Source organism: Thermobia domestica, chromosome 4, assembly GCF_964235325.1.
Source record: "Thermobia domestica chromosome 4, izTheDome1.hap1.1, whole genome shotgun sequence".
NCBI lineage: Eukaryota > Metazoa > Arthropoda > Insecta > Zygentoma > Lepismatidae > Thermobia > Thermobia domestica.
In genome coordinates this window covers 322,021,007-322,042,487 of record NC_137457.1, presented here as the reverse complement: position 1 = coordinate 322,042,487, position 21,481 = coordinate 322,021,007, and the positions used below count along the sequence as shown (strand labels likewise).

Here is a 21,481-nt window from a genome sequence, read left to right as displayed (position 1 = left end):
TACCTGCTTCGAAAATGAGTAACGAAAAGACGAAGCATTTATTTTGTGAGAGTGGCTAAAAGATACTGTAAGTTTATGACTGTAACAGAACTACATGAAGAAAAAAAATCTAGCTGGGAAAGAAGAAATATTTTTCGTGAAATGGTTAAGACAAAAACTCATAGAACGCTATGATAATCATCAGCCTTTTAGTACTGACCCTGGTACGCCAGAAGTTGTATGTTTGCGTGACAGTAAGGTATTTGACCCAAAAGCACTGGTAAAAAAAAAAAAAAAAATGATGATGGGAAAATTAGGTTACTAAAACTAAACCAAAGATTATAAATGCGGAGATTTCTGAGCACACGTGTAATGTTAATACTTGCACAGAAATGAAGAGATGCGAGACCTCAATTTAGCAAATCATGCTTATCTACATCACTGCAAACATTGCTGCAGCATCTAATTCCTTCTGCGGCGAAACATGCGTTGCTTGGTAACGCGATCATCTATGCCTGCAGACAGAGATCTACGATTCCCTGAACAATGCTTGGTATCGTAGTGCAAATAAATCATGCATTTGGAACTCGCTGGCTGATAGAAGAACTGTACCAATCGGATATTGAGTGCCTTACAGCAAAGTCAAGCGTTACAAGCAGTCAGTAGTAGCTTCAGATGATGGTGACACCTTGAATGAGTTCTATCCTGGAGAATTCCTTTAGTGCACTATAGACATCATTGATATTACCATCAAGACCGTTGCGTATAAGCTTACCCCTATGTCAACATCATTGTTCAAAGAAAGATTCATGCAAAAACCAAACAAAGAAAACCTCGCCACAGTGATGCAAAGGTTGTTACATAGTGTCCTCATCCAAAATGTAGGATTAAGTTTGTTCTGGACAGTGGAGCAGTGCGTTCGTTGGACAAAGAAAAATTCAGAGATGCGAGTGGATAATATTGTCATTTATACCTCTTCTTTGTATTGTCGACATCCAAACATAGAGTTTCTATTGTATTTCACGGATGCGATTATCCACAGAAAAGTCATGAACACGAAAGACATAAATGCTATAGTTATGCACTCCTTCATAGAAATCTGCATCAGCCAGGAAAGATTATCTAATACTTGAAGCAAAGACAAATGTATGTTTATTCTTTCTTAGGCATTTATGTTAGATAGTCAATATTATCCAGTCCACTGGAGATGCCAACTGCCTAATTGTACAAACGGCTGCGAAACATGCTCCCACGGGTAATTTTGATATTGTCATTGTGGTTGCTGACGAGACAGATATCATTATTCTGCTAGCATACCTCTTCAGACCTGAAATGTGTGATATCTTTGTTTTAAGAAAGGTGGAATCAGAAGCAGTGAGCTCACATATATGAATTTTTGTGAAAGATATGGTAATATAAAACTGGCTATGTCATCACATTTCCTTATGATTAATGCCATCAGATGATGTGATATCGTATCTGCAACTTTTGGTATTGGGAAACTTAGTAGATATAACAAATTCCTAACTTGACAGATGGCAAAGTAAATAAGTAGTTCACTCCTGACTTGCTCAGTAAACCCTGCAGATGTCACAGGAATCGGCATACCAACACCGTCGATTCTTCATGGTGGAGAGCCTGATACATATTTAATCAAACTTCGAAACTTGAGTTACATGCGAACAATTGCCGGATCAAAGAACGTAATAATTCCTCAAAAAGACTGCCTCCTATGGAGAATGATATGTGTTTTCATATTTTATGAACATATTTGAAAATAGTAGGATGGAAAACACTTATCTGCAACGTCCTCGGTCCAGCTAAATGGGACTAGATATTTGACTATAACGCTATATATACCAAATCAAACCGATCTACACCAGCACAAGAGGCTCTCCTGAAGGTAATCCGCCTTATCAGCTTTTGTCAAAAGCATGACTGAAGTATTGGTCATAATTTTGAACTGGGGTTTACACTATTTTGACTTGCCTAGAAGAAGTACATTACAATGAAGATTCGTGTGCTCACGTCACAGTGGATCATGTTGCAATGCTGATATTTTCGATTTGTGTGACAATGACGAAGTGATCTTGACAACGAAACGTAAATGTGTGCATTACGTTCAGTATGTGACAGGATGTGACAAGATCAATTTGAGAGGAATATTTTTCCCCATTTTGAATGGCAATTTAGACGGCCCACTTATTTATAAACAGTCAGATACTAGTTTCTCGTTACTTAGTTTCGTTTTATTTGACTTAATTCGTATGGTAGTAGCTCTTACGCATAATTATTCATTGAGAAGTGTGCATTTTTTTCATACTGTAAAATATTTCAAACATGATATTTCGCCGAAATTATAATTTTTAGAATCGTTTTATATCTTCAGCATAATAATTTTTTGCTACATTTTTCCTGTATTACGTGAAGCAACAATAACATTTTGTAGCATCCTATATGTACGCATAGTCAAGTGAGTACAAAAGGATGCATATATATGTATAACTGCGCAATCTCTTAGTTTGAAGGGATTAAATTCCTCATATGAGTCATTTTTTAAAACGAAGTTATTCTTATACAATACCATTTTATGTGCTTTATATGGTAGTTTCTGGAACTTTGGACTGCCCTGTATACATTATCCCAACTTGGATAGCGGTAGGCTGTGTCAATTTTGGATGGATTTTGCGTCACATCAGGCTAAAGTCAGCTTTATACCAATTGCTTCTAGCTTGAACTTAATTCTCAGCTGTTGAGCATACACTATTCGGGATTCCTGGGCATATTATGACGTAAATTGAATTGACAAGAGCACGTGAAAGATGGATCACTATCTGCAAATAATACTACGTGGCTGGCCAATACACATACACGCAGATAAAAGATGGCGGATAAGATAATTATCAATATTGGTGGTTGCATACCTCTTCAAAAAGTACTAGCAAAGGCGTTGTAAAGATTTCGCTGGAAACCTGACATACCTACAATGTTAAAATACGTACAACACAAGCCGATAGGTAACAGAAAATAAAGAAATTCCGATTGCTAATATCAAATTTATGAATCCGAATGCTATTCATGACAATCTGTTATAACGTCTACTGCGTTTAGTTTAATTGTCTTTTGTGATGTACATACTCCTCTGTCATTCTCTCCAGTATCTTAGCAAGAAACAACCGAACTACGAAAACTTGATACTTGTGTGGTTCTTTTGCTATCTTTTTAACTTATCTGTTGCATTGTGCGTGCGCTGGAGTCACTACAGACGAGTGAATGAGTTGTTTTTTTCGCCGCGAGCCGATGAACAGGGATTGACACTATGGACAGTTGAAGGAATCCTCCTTCTGCTCGTGTTTCATCAACCGTTGCATACAAGAAAAACCTATGTATACCATTTCTGTTACAGCCTACGTTTGTTTCTTTAATGAACAGAACCTCGTTTGTCACACTAAGTGTGCCTTAGAAGAGGGCGATACAATATTTGTTAATGCGTTCGATAATATATTAAGGTACTACAGCTGCCGTACAAGTGGTGTGTGCACTTTTCTTTCTTGTGACGTGGTATTCTCTCCGTCGCAGTACATGTGTTGTACATTTGTTAAACGGTATAAACAAATATGGATCGCTGACAGGACCACATCAAAAACCATATTTTTGTACTAAGTTGAAAAAATGAAATCTTTTGAGTTTTACGTCCCACGCTTATGCCGGTTAGGCTAAAGGAGACGGTGATGATGAGTAATGAGTGACATCGTGGAATGAAGAAAGTGGGAGGAAACGGGAGAACCCGAGAAAACCCACGCATATGGTGTTTGTCCACCACAAATTTCACTTGGCGGGGGCTGGGATTGAACCCGGGACCCCAAGCACCAGAGGTGAACGCTCTACCACTGAGCCACCGCGGCCCCTTTGTACTAAGTTGAATCTCAAGATCTTTGATTCTCTACAGTGACCACAATGGCGGGGAAACATCTACCACTTGCAACTTTAATTTCGCTTCATTTCATCACCATACTATACGTATGCCTAACTCGTTATGTATAGCTGAAATGGAGCATTACACACGAGGAGTTTGCAGACATACATCTAGCATACAGGAAAGCGGACAGTAATGGCTTTGTGGCATAACGGCTGTGCATACAACAGTTTCCTAATCATAGAATTTCACACCACGGAATTTCTTCCATTGGAGATCAAAGATTACGAGAAATAACATTACTAGAAGCACACAGGCCCAATGTTCGACTAAACAGAACCGTACGGACTGTGGCTTTTGAGGCGGACGTTCTTGCTCGAGTTCAGAGAAACTCATCCACCAGCACACGGGTAGTAGATGCTGAACATAGAGCCAATCATTGGCAGGTGTGAAGCATATTTAACGAAAATCGAATGTACTCTTTCCACATCCAAATTACACACCACTGATTATCCACGTAAGCCGGAAGTTGTCCAGTGGCTACGTGAACAGCAAGCTAGTACACCCTGCTTAACGTCTCGTATTCTATTCACAGATGAAACTACGTTTTCCGGTGGTGGAGTGTTCAAAACTCACACTCAACATCTGCGGTCTGACAGAAATCCACATGAAACGTCAAGTCGTGCATATCAGGAACGGTGTCCTGTGAATGTGAGGTCAGGAATCATTGACAATTATCTCACCACAAGGCCAGATTATGTGGGAGTATCGCATATTTTCTGAAGAGATTGGGAGAACAAATGGTTCGGCAGAGAAAAACCAGTATATTGGCCAGCTTGCTCTATAATCTCTAACCCCTTAGATTTCTTTTCTGGGGCCATATGAGAAAATAGTCTACGCGACGCCTTTGCAGTCACAGGAGGATTTGGTTGCTCGAATTGTTGCTGCAGCATGCAATATTCAGGAAAGGCAACGAGCTTTCTACGCTGCGTCGGTCCATTCACCCTCGCTGCTACGTTTGCATTGAAGTAGTGGGTCGAAACTTTAAACGCCTTTAGTAGTGACCGTTCTTACAACCATTCTCTTTTTATTTAAACAAAGACCCACCTCTATACCTTGCACCCTATAACTTTCTTCGGTATGCACTTCCTTTATACGGTTTACTACCAGATCAGCTACTCTTACAGCACGTACAAATACTGCAGACGAAACAAATGTTTTGTTTCACGTTCGTCATTTTAGAACATTGATTGAGAAAAAAATGTACAGTAGTCGCATTTGTGTGATGTGCTGATCGAAATGAATATGCTCAGTTATAATAATAATAATTATTATTATTATTATCATTATTATCATGCGTTTCTTGTGTGTTTATTAATAGTAGGTCTTGTTCAATTCCTCTAGTAGTTAAGGTAGACAGGTTCTCAATAGCGTTGCGATTTTATACGAGCAGATTAGCAATGGGAATTTCTTTATTTTCTGTTACCTATCGGCTTGTGTTGTAAGCATTTTTACATTGCAGCGACCTGAAATTTCCAGTGAAATCTTGTACAACGTCTTTACTAGTAGTTTTTGAGGAGGTATGAAACCACGCAGTCATAATTACCTTGTCTCCCATCTTTTATCTGCGTTTATGTGTATTGACCTGCCACGGGGTATTATTTCCAACGAGAAGTTTTCTTACATGCTCTTGTCAACTTAATTTACGTCATAAACTGTCCAGAAATCTTTAACTTCTTTTGGTGAATCCCTTGCACCGAAACTGTACAAGTCGGAAAATTAAAAATCTGGATAGAGCAGGTTAAGATCCTTTGATGATATTATGATGCATCACGTCTACGCTCAGTAGTTTGTGCAATATTTAACTCTGAAATTTGCAATATATAACACGGAAACGATGCTATCCCCCCCCCCCTCCTATGTTCGTTAGAACTTTACTAATTGTGCTGCCCTTACAAATCACTTGTCTGCTTTTGTACAACGAATTTACCACCATATTTGTGTTTCTCTGTGTAAAAAGGTTCGACGTGTATAAGACAAATCCTCACCTAAATTTGTCTCGAAATCTTTGTTATTCCTTGCGATGAGATTTTTGGTAAGATCTGCATATGTCCTGCTACTAATCCAATTTTTGAAATTAAATTACGGGAATTCCAGTACCTAAAAAAGACATGTTTTTAACACTACTGAATGTCTACATACCTTACCATTGACATAATGATATGTGAACATACCTGACTTTCTGAGCAGTGCTATCTATCTCTCGACAATAAGCTTCTTGGACGTTTTGTTTTCTTTCACTCACAATAATGCAAGACATGTGATTTTTTGACTTTTGCGTAGTACTTGAAGAATCATGAAATTTTAGTTTCGATTTGCTGTTGGTATCTACCAGTAAATTAGGGATTGATAAAGGCTTGACCAAACAAATTGGTTTCATAGCCAGCTTCCGATCTCCTGCTGCATCAAATTCATTGCCTTCTGAAGCGAATTTAAAATTATGCTTTAGGTTTAGTTGTAACATGGAGAGCTTAGCTTCTTTATCTTCCTCCATTCTATTTTTTGTTTCTTGCTTGCATTCAGAATATGACATGGAAGATATTGAAAGAGGATAGTTATGTTCCAAATTATTTACGTCAATATTATATAGCTTAAAATTGTAGTCTTCCTCTGGTTAATTTTCTGTCTTCATTTCGTCTTTGCTTGGAGATAGGTTCAAATAATCATGGGCTACTTAGGTAATAAAAATGATTACGTTAAAGACTTGAGGCCTCTGTCACTCAGTATTTGTAAGAAACGAAATTCTGAAAGCAGAAAACATAGAAATCATTCATTAGTATCAAACATTACGTATATACAACGAAACAAGACACAATAAAAACAAACTGACCTACTTCGTTTGAAGATACCTTTGATTATTTAGAATATCATCTTATTGAGCTCGTAGAACCTAGTTTCCAAACAGTCCTAAACAGACACTATTCACAAAAGCGATAGCTTGATAAAACATGTTAAAGCAAGTACAACTACATTTAAGCATACTGAACGGGACGCAAAACCAAAAAATTATTCAAACGTAGTCACTTGCCTTGTTACAATACCAAGAAATACCAAAGGTCAAGGAAATCAATTATTTTAAAATATACTGATATAATACCTCCAATTCAGATGACACTGTAAGAGTATTAACCTTTAAACACCCGCCTGGACTGTCAATGAGATCGTAGACTCTCACGTTCTGGGCTACGGTGATGATAAATAATTATCAAAGTATCATGGCCGATACATCGTTGAAAAGCTAATGAAAAGCAATTCCAACGACGTAGCATTTGTGTAATTCCTGCCGTATTCATAGAAGAAGAATCGAAACTTCTAAAAATAGGAAAAAATAGAATTTGAGGGCCCTGGAAACTTTTGCAGTTACGCTAGGCTACCAAATGATGACAATGTCTAGGCAACACACTTGAGAAAATAATATTAAAAAATAGTAGCCATAGCTGCAATAATAAGGAACATAAAAATTCAGAACAAAATTTATATAAAAACACCCTGTATATAAGTTTCGAAAGACTATGCAGACCTTTGCATTGGAGATCATGGTGACCTCCTAACTATCACAGAGTAATGACTGATACATCGTTGGAAGCATTATAGAACACAGATTCCAATAAAGTAACATTTGCATTTCCAAAGAGATAATATTTGTGTAACTTCAGCATTATTTTCGTGGAAGAAGTATTATATGGAAACGTCCTGAAAATAAATGCAATTTACGCTAAACGCTGAGACACAATGAATGAAAATTTCATTTTGTATACTATGGTAAAAGAACCAATGGCAAGTTATTCTCAACTAACTCCGACTAGTGACTGGAACCCAAGTGTTGTTTACTATTTTCAAAATGAAACTGCTATACTATAAAGCTTATTAACGATCTTATGATTTAATTTCCCTAATGTCATCAACTACTTACGCCTGGTTGTACAATGTTCGCTTAACTCCTTGTGTCTAAACCTATCATTCTTTCAAAACCATCAAAAGTATAAGTAAGGCGGCATTAACGATCAAAGAATAGAGAAACCAATTTATCGTAAAAGTAAATAAAAATTATCGAATATTGATAGAAATTATCGTATTTCTCGAACACACACACAAATTATATGGGGTCATCCACATATTACGTAACGCGGCAAAGGGGGAGGAGGTTCGGACTTTCGCTACGAACTGTGACAAAGAGGAAAAAAGCGGTTTACGTCTTCGTTACGTAACGCATGATTTCTTCTGTAATTTTTAATTTTATTCTCAGGTATATATACAATCCTTTAGACAAATAACTTTGTTCAATACATTTTTTTTAAAAAAATTAATATTTCTTTTGATTTAGGAAGTTGCAAATATATACCTTATAAAAATTGAATCATGCAGAACAGGTTCGCATTACTGGTGACGAACATTTCGTGTATTACGATATAATAAAACTTCATTTTGTAGCTACCGCAACGTTGCGTTTATCGCACACAGTTTTTCAGAGTTAATTGTGAATGATCACAACCAGCTCTTGAAAATACTCTCGTGCTCCCACTTCTATTGCTATTTCTGAGAATGTTATTTAAAACTTTAGATTTTAATTATTGCCATACTCAATTCTTCAAAGAGGTTTCGAATGTGAAAAAAGAAGAAACTCTTCTCCATCAAATAATATTTTCTGCGACGGAACGATCCACAATTTGGAGCAAAATAAGATATTAAAGAACCTAATTCATCATATTTTCATCTCGTATTATTTTTTTTACTTCTGGATTAGAATATTTCTGGTAAACTCAAGTTTATTTGGATTTTGGCCCTGACTTAGAACAAGCAGAATTTGAAAAGGAGTAAACTGAAGTGAAAACAAGATACTCGAAAGCTTATTCTCAAAGATACCTCTGCTCCTTCCCGTGTGCACTAACTTCAAATCCGTGGTCGACGAAGAAGAGAATTTTTCTGCATCTTCGACACTGTTGAACTTCAAATACAAGAAGCATCCTGGATCCCAGAAAATAAGGTCAATGCTAATTATTTGGATTCTGTTTTAGCTGTATTTTTCAGCAGTATTTTCTGTTTGCCAATCATTGGTGACGTAAATGGACGCGTGCGATTTGCTCGGGAAAATACAGTATGCAATTTCGGAGAATTAAAACTCACTAATTAAACAACCTTATGGGTTAAAGTATTATTATGTACTACGATTCTCGAATACTTTGATTTCCTGCCGAAAAGCTCTACAATTATATTTAGAATACAAGAATTTTCTAAAAAACTTTCAACCATTAAACGTAGTTTTTTGTTAAACCGCAAACTTGGTGAAAAAAAATCGGAAAATGTGACGTAACATGAGAGAAGAGGTTAGGCCTTACTGGTAAAAAATCGCGCTACGTAATTAGTGATGGGCAGAGAGAATATTCCCGGTGGGAAGGAATTTAAAAAATGGGAATATTCCTGGGTTTTTTCCCTGGCCTATAAATTCCCGGTAAGGAATTTCTTTCCATTTCTTTACTTTATCTTCCAAATTATAAGAACCGTATGACTAATTACTTTAACATATTATGATTTACTTCTAGGTTTTAAAGAATTTGGAGGTTAAAAAATATAAAATTATTTGACGGTACTTTATATAACTAATAATATGATTTTCTAAGTTCCATTTCCATTTGCACTAATAAGTGGGGTAATTGTTTAGTATTGGAGGCCAAAACTAGCAAAAAGTAGGATGATGTACGGAAGAAATGAGTTGATAGTGATGTTCAAGTGGTCAAGAAAGTATCGAACATATTTTTTAAGGCAGTAGGGGATTTATACAAAACGGAAAGGTAAGTGGAAGTGATTTATGTGAGAAAAGAAAATGAAGATAGAAAACTACGTGCCATGCGGGGCTCTAACCCGCCTTCATTCGCTAACGCTCGCTCTGCAATGCTGTCTGATTTTAATGTTGGTAACGTAATTTAACGTATGAAACCATAAAACAACCTCATTGGAATAGAATATCGCAAAAAAGTAGGTGCAAAAGCTGGTCCCCAATGCTAAAGAACAGCCAAAATTAGCAAAGTACTAATTTACAAATGATGAATAGGAACCATTTTGTAAAGTAATTTAGAATTATGTGGAAATAAAGATGAAGTACTATTAATAAACCCTGAACCACCATTAGTAATAGACGTCGGTCTGTCTCCTCTCTCTGACTCGAATTTCTGAAGAGGTACTCGAACTTCTTTTACATGTGAATTAACGTATGCAATTTCGAGAAATAGGTAGAATGAAAGGTCGTGTATGGCAATGTTACGTGCTAAAATATAAAGATAAGTGAGTATCTTGCAAGTTTTGTGAACATAAATATGTATGCGCAAATGTTGAAAAATTGGTGAGACATGCATCTTCTAGCATTTACCCAATCTAATTGGTTTATAACATTTATAAATTTAATGTGTTTATAATATCAGTAATAGAGTCAAGTTGAGCAAATCCACCCATATATAAATTTAAACTGTTGCTATATAATTTTTTCACACACATTTAATTGATAGAACAAATTCAAAATAAATATACATTTATGCGTACTCTCTAAATATAATAAAGTGTTAATAAAGTAACATAGTACCGTTCAGAATATATAGATTTTAAAGAATCCTGTGTGGACAACAGTAATACGGTAATATGGTGCGATATAAAAAATAATTCAACTTTGAAATCATAATATAGTAATAGTATGCAATTTTCTTTCTGATTGTACAATCCGCGGCAAAAAACCTGCAACATGAAAATGTAAGTTCATTGTGAAACTACGCCTAACAGCACAGGGAATTAACATAACGCCTAAGTGGAAGAATCACTCCAGGATAAACCTCCGCTTCCTCCCGTGTACACTTATTTTGGAGCAAAAGACTTCGTCATTTCACAATAAACTTATATGCTCATGTTGCAGGTTTTTTGCCGCGGATTGTACATAAATTCCAGGATAAATTCCCATTTTGGGAATCTTCCCAGGGAATATTCAGGAAAAATATCTTCCCGGGAATTTATCCATCACTATACGTAATATATGGACGGCCTCCCCCTCCCCCCCTCTCTCTCTCTCTCTCTCTCTCTCTATATATATATATATATATATATATATATATATATATATATATATATTGAACCATCCTTTTCTTCCTCCTTCTCTACTCCCTACATATTACTTGTCAAGCTATATAGTACTAGGGAAAAGTGAAGAAAATAGTTCAGGATCGTCAACTCGCAATATTTGATATACCGCTATTCTGTTGGATTTACCAAAAGGACTGCTCTTTGTTTCATGATAGAGGTCTCAAAAAGACAATGCTTCAATTGTTCCCGTCGGCCACCAAACAGAGAACCGAGTTTCATTGTGATTTTAAGGACGTTTTCTTGGCCTGAGGTTTGTCCGCTGAAGTTTATTAGCGATTCAAAAAGAAAAGAGTCATTTTGTTTGCCCTATCGTTCTACAGTCAATTTTTGTCTCTGTGTATCGCCACACAAACAGCTATTCTTCCTTATGCACAAAGAAAATATCAGTGAAAAATGTATATTCTTTCCAATCTTAAAATTATCGTACGTTTTATAATTATTAGTTTCTATCAACGGGAGCAGAACCTATTAAATGCTATGATAATTATCGTGCACTCCGGCAACGCTGGGTTGCGTCTGTAATCTTGCTCAACATTCAAGCAGAATTTTCTAAACAACGAAGCAACCAACGTGAATGAAAACCTCGCTTCAGAAGTTGAGCGGTAATTTATCTGCCGCCTAGATTTAAGTGATTTTTTAGCTCCGCTTTGCACAAAACCAAAATGATATTTGCAATGTAAGTTTCAACCCAGGAATTGAACATAAATTACTGATTTTGAACCATGAATTTAGAAGTGTAATTTACATTTCAAAGCACGGTCTCTGCAGTAATGTTGGATAGCAAATATACAGCATTCTAACTTTTGGAAGAAGGCTGCACTATTACTCTTTGGTAAACGACCAATCAAGTCAATACCCAATTTGTGATGTGGACGGTAAGCATTTGCCTTTTTCCTCTTTTCGTAGTAAAATTACTAAATTTTCTCTTAGTTCAGCATAATTTTTGATGAATTTACGTCTCCAATTAGCTAGACTTAAAAATTGTCTTAATTGTTTAAGATTCTTAGGCACAGGAAAATTTCGAATTGTTTCATTTAATTTAGGATTGACTTTGACCTCTTTACCTGATATTACATAACCTAAAAATAACAATTCAGAAAACAGAAACTTACACTTTTGGAAATTTAAAGAAAAATTTAGATTGTTTAGGGTATACAATATAAATTCAAGATGTTCAATATGCTTATCTACAGAGTATGAAAAACAAAGTAAGTCATCAAAAAAGCAAGAAATGAAGTGTTTAGTACTCAAATCAAAAATACAATTCATGACAATTTGGAATAGACTAGTAGCTGATGTATGTCCCATTACCAGATATTTGAGGCAATATTGTCTACCTTCAAATAAGAAAGCCGTTTTCTCATACGAATACTCATCTAAGGGCAAACAATAGTACCTATCACGACAATCGAAAGTGGAAAATACTACAGAACCTTTAAGACAAGCAAGAATGTCCTGGATAGGTTCTACACGTACGTTAGTTCCAATGACCTTTTTATTAAGCTGCCTGAGTTCCAAGGTGAGTCACCGATTGCTTGTCTGCTTTGTACACGCAGTAAACTGGATTAAGATAAAGAGACAATCTTTCTCCAATGACTCCCAATTCAAGCCAATTATGAAGCTTTCTAAAAGGGCTCTCTTATAGAGTAAACTACAGGATAAGGCTTACACACAACAGGCTCGTTTTTGGATAGTTCTATTCTTAAAGGTTTTATCTTTACAGGTCTTAGACGCTCAGAAAAAAGTGGACGGTATCGAAGAAGCAAGTCCGCCAGTCTAGTTTTAATCTCATTTGACAAATCTGCTGTTTTAGAAATAGTACTTTGAATTTCGCTCGCAGGTACCAAATAATCTTCATTATCTACATGTATAAAAGGCAGAGGCTCAACTGAACTTACCCAAAGAGAACATACATTTAATTTCATGGTTTTACCATTAACATCTTTAAGTGTTAGGACGTGATTGGAAAATGCCTCTTAGCCTTTTACTTTATGCTTGTCATTACCTCAAAGATTGTAATGTTATGTTTTTGGCTGGGGACAACTTAGTATTAGGCAACGTTTCAAGAATTTTCTTCCATATGCTATAATTTAACAAGTTTGCAACACAACCGCTATCTATTATACAGGATAATGACAAACCAACAATTCTGCCGGATAAGAATGGAGACTTAAAGACCGTGTTACAATTATCACAATCTAATGACTCGTTTTCATTTAGAATAAAGAAGACATTTAATGCTTTTTGAGTGAACCAAGTACCATTATCTCTATTAGATAAATTACCTTTCGGTCGCAAACTTCCATCTTGGCGGGCTTCAGGCGACCATTCGGGAGTCTGTTCTATTGGTTTAAAGCAGAATTATACTGAGCATAAGACTCGGAAGAAGTTGGAGATCCTGCGCCATCAGTTCCATGACTGTTTCTAAGATTAGGACAATGAACACAAGCACAAGATGCTACAATGGGTTCAGATTGATCATGTAAAGTCACCTGACATTGAACTGCTGACTGATTATTATTACCAATGGAACCATTATTCTGACTGATTTCTTGCATTAAATCTTGCACCAACTACTACTATTATTATTATTATTATTTATGAAATTATTTCTTTGCCTAAAGTTTGGCTTATCATTACGTCTGTTAGTTTAAAATCTTTTCTTATTACCATTATTATTAAGATTTGATGGTTTATTATTGACGTAATTTTTGACATTTGGATACCCGTTTGAACCCACTTTTCCTTTGTCTGTGTTTTATCTTGGTTATCAGAAACCAGAACTAAATTACTCTGATTACTGTTATTTTGTTTAACAGTGGCTGCGGCTAAGTTTACATCAAAATCAACATTACGCTTTCTGTTTTTGTTAGGATAAGTCAGAGTTAGCACCAGCTTTACGTTTAGCACTTAAAAGACTCCAAAGAAACTAAAGGACTATTCAACAACTTGATTTTATCAAGAACCTCCAGACGCATTAACCTTTCAGCGAGCTCCGAGGCAGATGATATCTCCACTTAAAGGAAATTGATATTCGGGCGGGTACATATTAAGAAAATAGTCAACGAAAACTTCTTGAGTCATGTAAGTATTGAGCATTCTTATACTTTTGGATAATTTCCAAACAAATTCAGAAGCTTTACCATGGACACGAAAATTATATATAGTAGATAAAAGATAACGCAACTGAGTCATACAAACCTTGGGATTCAGGTATTGCGCTAAGAAAAGGAGTTTAAAATTATCGTACGAATGAATGTGGTCCTTAGGCAGCGCCTTCATTGCTTCCGAATTTCCCAGCACGAGTAAATAAATTGGAGTGCCTCGACTAGTGCCGACTTGCGAATTGCGAAAACAGACGAAAGGATGTGAATGCGAACAATCATAACATGCTGGAATTGTTCGTCCGAATTCGTGCGAATTGAGAGTCGTCTGTAGAGAAAATGAGCGCTACGTGAAAGAAGAAAGTTTGTTTTTCGTGAAAGTAGACGACGTTGCGAGGTACGGAGATAAAAATAAAAATAGATATTGATGTTTTAATAAATTGTGTTTTTGAAAAAGTTCCATTGCGGATCCAAGCTCATTCAGATTACCACAAATGACATGTCGTGAACAAATTATGGGCACATGTAAGTAAAGAACATCAAGTGAAGGTATGTATGAGTTTTTGTTTTCCCTTTTAAATATGAAGATTTAATTAATACACGAACCACAAATTTTTATTCAACTCATATTTCATCTTTGTTCCTAAAATAATGATTTTACGAATACTGTAATTATTGCAAATATGTTTGAAATAGCAAAAACGGGTTTTTTACTCATGGAGAAAATTTTTTTAGAAAGTTGGTTATTTTGCAATATCTAATTTTTTTTAGTTAATTGATTTTAAGGTGAAAATAGCGGTTACCACAGAAGCATAATTATAAGAGGAGCGACATTCACTCTATTTCGCACAGAAAGGAATTATATATATATATATATATATATATATATATATATATATTGCAACTTGATTCGCATTCACACAACTTAGGATGTAGTAGAGGCGCATGAATTCGCAGTTCGCAGTCGCATTCGGATGCAATGGAGGCACGGCCTTAACCTGGGAAATACACCCAGCGGCATCGCTCATGGAGCGGACTGTAACGAAAATTTGATACTTAGGAAACAAGTTCGTTAATTTAAAGTTCTGTTCCAATTGTTGCAAAAACTCAAGAGGTGAAATCTCTAAGACATCTCCGCAAATTCTGGAAAATGATTATGGTTCGATAACCGTAGTGGCTTTTGACAATTATTAACATTGTCCAGCCACAGTCAACAAACGGCAAGTATTTAATAACAAAGAAGAGCCAGGATGGTCCAAACTCGACACTTTGAGACAGCTAGAATTGACATAACTGACACCAAAAGACATAATGGGAGAATTGTTCTTACCCAATAAATTTTGGAAAATAGAAGGAGCTGGAAAACTATTACGATTGGAATTAGAAAAACTCCTATCTCTACCAATTGAGGAGTTCCTACTCTGACTAGGAAAAGAATGAGTACAATGTGAGTGATACGACATATGAAAAGAGATTGTATAAATAACATTATCATTACTTGAAAAGTGACGACTGCTAGAAGCATTTACACTGAATGTTGAAAAACGAAGTGGTAACTACTGAATCGTTTCCAATTGAAGGACTGGAAACGACCACAGGGATTTCAGGGAGATCATCATTTCCATTATTTTCGTGTGAGAAATTCCCAGAAATCAATTGAGATCTTCAAAATGCCAAGGCTCAATGTTGTTTGCGTTTGGATTAACCTGATCACTCTGTTCTTGTTCCTCATTTTCATCTTGATCAAACAAGCTGTTTATCTTTTCCCTTAAAGTTTCAAAATCTTCCCTCAGAACAATGCAAGAGTTGCAGCAAAACTGAATTTCTGACTTGATCAGTTAGACCATCCAACTGACGCTTACATGTAGGATTATCTCTCAAGAAGTTGTGTAGAGTTTCTTCCTGCCAAGCCAAACTCTCACTATTCCACTTCAATTTGGCGAGTTAACTCAACGGTGTTGCCCTCTAAGCGATTGCTTAGGGAGGTAATTCGCTCGTCCTGTTCCTTGAGTTGTTTGTCGACAGTCTTCAGACCTGATACTTCGTTGCTTTTACTATCTTCACTTCTGAAACTTTTCAGTAAACTTCTCTTCGGTTAACGCGGTACAAAACCTACAGTACCAGGTATTACAGAAGGTACACTCCAACAATATAACGGTATGGCCACACTGACGCATTTTTTTTTCCTTTATTCATTCTGATTGCTTACTAAAGTTTTGACTCAACACAGTAAAAATGTTCAATATACCTAACACTGATTAAAAAACCTTTCTTTCTGATTCCGCAATAACTCATAAAATGTGAGAGCCCCTACCTCATTTCGATTCTATTCAACCTTGGGTTAGTAATAATGCAGATATATTATTGTTGAAAAATTACCTTAAAGAATAAACGGTTTAATTTTTCTGCTTAAAGGGACATTAATATAATATTTGCTTTGTGACTGTAGATTAAAGATAAGAAAACACCAAGGATATGACAAATATAAGATACAAAATATGAAAGTGACAAAAAACGAAAAAAAAAAACAGGTTTATAAAATTCTACTTCCGAAAATCCTAGATCATGGGCGACGAAATGGAACTGCATAGTGCGAATAAAATCAAAAGATTGCCAGTTGGAATCCTGCATGGTAGTCGCCAAAACAAGAGACATGAATCACGAAAATCTTTACTTACTTGCTTTCTGTTCCATAGCAGTGTTAACATTTTGTCCGCAATTTGGATTTTACGTTCTTCTGATATGCGATTTTTTGATAGTGACGTCGAGTGTATCAACGTACCCAATTTTAGATCTATATCTTTTTTTTTTTTTTTTTTTTTTTTTGTTTGTAATTTGTTTCCGCCATTTTGATTTTAAACATTTGATGTTAAATTCGTATTCAGCTACCTTTCGAACCTACCGCGTCTCAAAAAACTTCATAGCTTCATATTTTGTCCACGTTTCTTCGTGTTTCGGAGCGTACCTTGTTCTAATTTTCAAATGGTCGCCGCGAACCCTACAGGCCCCATTCAAGCGAAATATTTCACATGTAAGGTATACTTGGCGCGACTTTAGAACGATATGTAACACTTGCAGATCCCCGCGTGCTACTTCATGTACTTCCCTAGTTAGTTTTAGCAATGCTCTTAGCAGACCTTAACCTAATCCTGTTAAAGGTTGCAAACCCATTGCAAGAAACATTTACTGAGAGAACATCAAAGTTAGTGATGCTCACGAAACGAGACAGGCACAAATCAATGTTTTATTCAATCATTAATCGGAACATACGAACAAGTGTTAAATGGCAGAACAGAGAAATAAGGGTGTCTTGCAAGCAGATAAACCCAGGGATAATGCACACTAAAGTACAATCAGAAAAATAAATATGAAATGTAGATTATCTGTAATAAGTTAATCTCAGCTTCTTTAGGAGGTGCAGAAGGACGGTTAGGTAGCCTCTGCACGAACTGAAGGAAGTTCCGAGAAAGAAACATTTAAGTTGGTGACAGGAGTCGCCATCAGCTGGTTTATATTGTGACAGCGGATAAATAGGCCGCAGTGCAGCAGACCACTCGCCAATCCAATGCTTGTACAAAAACGTGTGAACATCCACAATACTAAGAACCATCTGCTTACCGTAGGGTACCGAAGCAAGCGTCCTACATGGGTGATTCTGCTCTGCATCTCTCACAAGGTATAATGACTAACAGACGCAAAGGAACACCGTAATTGGATGATCTAAGTATGGAAAGATGTCACCTTGAAAATCTAATAATTTTATAAGTAAATTGTAAAACGTGTGGTAACCAAATAAGTGTAAAGGAAGGTGGAGAAAGTTACACTTTTCATTGTAACGGTAAGTACATAACCTACACAGCGGCAAGGTTCTACAGCACAAGTCCCGCTTCGCATTTAGCTGTAAGAAAAATAGAAGAAAAAAAAACATACTCGCTGGCACTAACCCGCCTTCCCTCGCTCATGGCAATACATGTGAACTAAATATTAAACTTCGGAACACAAAAGAACCAATTATTACGCTTTTAGCCAAAACCAAGGCGGATGACCAACTTCGGAATAAATGTAATTATAAAGCACAGAAACAAGAAAATTATTCATTTCAACCGGTAAATTTTCAAAATGTTGTTGGCAGCAGTCAATTTGCAACTTAATCCAATATATTTTAATAGGGTAGTGTGTAAGTAATCACGATATGATATGCCCTTACCTGTGAGATGGGTATTTACGTGAAAATATACTAATTAAAATCGAACCTGATATGCTCAAATTCGCCTAATAAGTTATGGTAGATTAATAAGGGGCAATATGCGAAAAATGTAATGTACTAACTAAAACATACATTTTTTATTATGAACGCAAGTTTTCCACAATCTTCGTTTGCGCGACCCACCATCGCTGAGTCGTGTGCTTTCTACGTACGTACCACTGTCTAGCACGCTCCTGCACTGTCTCCGTTAGATAGCATTCGTTCTTTTTAGTGGCCACCAAGCACAGATTGGTTGGTTATTTTGAGGGGTAAATTCTAGTGATGGGTAAATTCCCGGGGATATTTTTCGGGAATATTCCCAAAATGGGAATTTATCCAGGATTTTATGTACAATCAGAAACAAAATTGCATTGTATTACTATATTATGATCTCAAAGTTGAATTAATTTTTATATCACACCATATTACCGTATTACTGTTGTCCACACAGGATTCTTTAAAATCTATATATTCTGAACGGTACTATGTTACTTTATTAACACTTTATTTTATTTAGAGAGTACGAATAAATGTATATTTATTTGCAATATGTTCCATCAATTAAATATCTGTGAAAAGATTTTATAGTAAGTTATATAGTAAGAGTTTAAATTTATATTTAAGTGGATTTCCTCAACTGGACTCTATTACTGATCACAGTGTGCGTGGGTTTTCTCGGGGTTCTCCCGTTTCCTCCCATTACATTCATTACTCATCATCACCGTCCCCTTTAGCCTCACCGGCATAATCGTGGGACGTAAAACTCAAAGATTTCATTTCATTTTCATTTTCTATTACTGATATTATAAACACATTAAATTAATGAATGTTATAAACCAATTAGATTGGGTAAATGCTAGAAGATACATGTCTCGACAATTTATCAACATTTGCGCAAACATATTTATGTTCACAGAATTTGCACGATACTTACTTATCTTTATATTTTAGCACGTAACATTGCCATACACGACCTTTCATTCTACCTATTTCTCGAAATTCCATACGTTAATTCACATGTAAAAGAAGTCCGAGTACCTCCTCAGAAATTAGAGTCAGACAGAGACGACAGACCGACGTCTATTACTAATGGTGGTTCAGGGTTTATTAATAATACTTCATCTCTATTTCTACATAATTCTAAATTACTTCACAAAATGGTTCCTTTTCATCATTTGTAAATTAGTACTTTGCTAATTTTTGCTGTACTTTTGAATTGGAGCCAAATTTTTCCACCTACATTTTCTCGATATTCTAGTCCAATGCGATTGTTGTATGGTTTCATACGTTAAATTAAGTTACCAACATTAATTTCAGACAGCATTGCAGAGCGAGCGTTAGCGAAAGAAGGCGGGTTAGAGCCCCGTATAGCACGTTGTATTCTATCTTCGTTACCAACAATTCACTTTTTCTTTACTCACATAAATCATTTTCACTTACCTTTCCGTTTTGTATAAATCCGCTACTGCCCTAAAAAAAAAAACAATGAGTTCGATACTTTCTTGACTACTTGAAAATCACTATCAACTCATTTCTTCCGTAAATCGTCCTAGTTTTTGGCCCCCCAATACTAAACAAATACCTTACTTTTTAGTGCAAATGGAAATGGAACTTAAAGAATCATATTATTAGTTATATAAAGTACCGTAAAATAATTTTAAATTTTTCAACCTCCAAATTCTTTAAAATCTATAAGTAAATCATAATATATTAAAATAAAGTAATTAGTCATATGGTTCTTATAATTTGGAAGATAAAGTAAAGAAATTTAAATAAATTCCTTCCCTGGAATTTGTAGGCCAGGGAAAAAAACCGGGAATATTCCCATTTTTTAAATTCCTTCCCACTGCCCATCACAACACAAGACCTCTTAAAGTCAATCTCTACCGGGAAATGCAAGTGCACACATCGATGATTGCTGAAGGTACAGAAAGTCAAGGCAATGTCCCCCCATATAGGTTAGTAGCTAGGTTTGTTCCTTTCTGCAACAAAATTTAATATTTAATTCGAACAGTAGTCCCGAGCGGCGTTAGCGCGTGAAGGCAGGTTAGAGGCCCACACGACACGTTTTTTTTTTTTCTGTCTTAATTACATCTAAATCGGATGGGTGTTCTACAACCTTGCCGAAACTGAATGGAGAGAGGAAGAAGTAGGCTATATGTTTCATATACTACTGTAGCAATCTGTATCATTAATCTCCACGCAGGTTTGGTTACAACTCAATTCCTTTTCTTATCATGCAAAAAAAAAAAACAAAAAAAAAACTATTTTTATGCGGTAATTTAACAAAAAAAAAAAAGAAAGAAAAAGTTCGTACAATGCTTCGGTAGTTACTTCTACCGAATTTCTTCATAATTTCTAAATATCTGCACTCAGATTTAGACTACAGAGAAAATAAGAGTTTGTGTGTGCCAGGACTCATTAATAATGCGTTACGTAGCACGAGTTACATATATAACAACTTGCATGAACTGCCATAATGGAACGTTTCAAAAAATATAACATTACACCTTTATGCTCTTAGCGCTTCAATTATATTATAATCCATAAGAATTATACATCATTTTATATTTTCTTCCAGAGAACATATCAAAAGTTTGAACGTATATTTAGTTTCTCAAATTTGACAGTATATTTATAGAAAAATGTAATATAATATACGTTGGAATTCCATACGTAATTACCTTGAAGAAAAGAATATTCCTATGTAAATAAAGTTGATTTTAAATTGAGCCTCCGCCAGCTTCCCACTAGCAATTTTTCCCTCCATTAACAAAATGTGTACTTGTGCGCAGTGCTGCCAGATATGAAGATTAGAAAGTAGCGTAGCTGTACTTCAAAAGTAGCGGATTTGAACTACTTGTAGCCCAAACAAAAAAATTAATTATATTGCGAGTATGTGCTTTCACACACACACACACAAATGTATATATATATATATATATATATATATATATATATATATATATATATATATATATATATATGGGGGGCACGCAGTAGTGTTTTCTCTCTCTTGACAAAATAAGTTATTTTTCAGCGCGGGGCGACTCA

General features: G+C 35.7%; 1 protein-coding gene across 9 annotated transcripts in view; it reads right to left on the bottom strand.

Moving 5' to 3' along the window:
* LOC145684388 (uncharacterized) overlaps positions 1–21,238 on the bottom strand; it is a 56,535-nt gene extending 35,297 nt beyond the window's left edge. For 5 of the 9 annotated variants that reach the window (XR_014131290.1, XR_014131291.1, XR_014131289.1 and 2 more), the window contains exons 1-3: positions 21,112–21,222; positions 19,868–19,897; positions 6,130–6,699 (exon numbers count right to left, since the gene is read on the bottom strand). Coding sequence is in view for 1 of the 9 variants with exons in the window: in XM_081756650.1 (XP_081612776.1) it covers positions 6,130–6,488 (359 nt within the window). In the remaining 8 variants the exon portion in view is untranslated. Of the gene's footprint in view, positions 1–6,129; positions 6,700–8,818; positions 9,223–19,867; positions 19,898–21,111 lie in introns of those variants that run through there. The other 4 variants (XM_081756652.1, XM_081756651.1, XR_014131293.1 and 1 more) reach the window with 3 other exon arrangements.
* Positions 21,239–21,481: the final 243 nt, after the last annotated feature.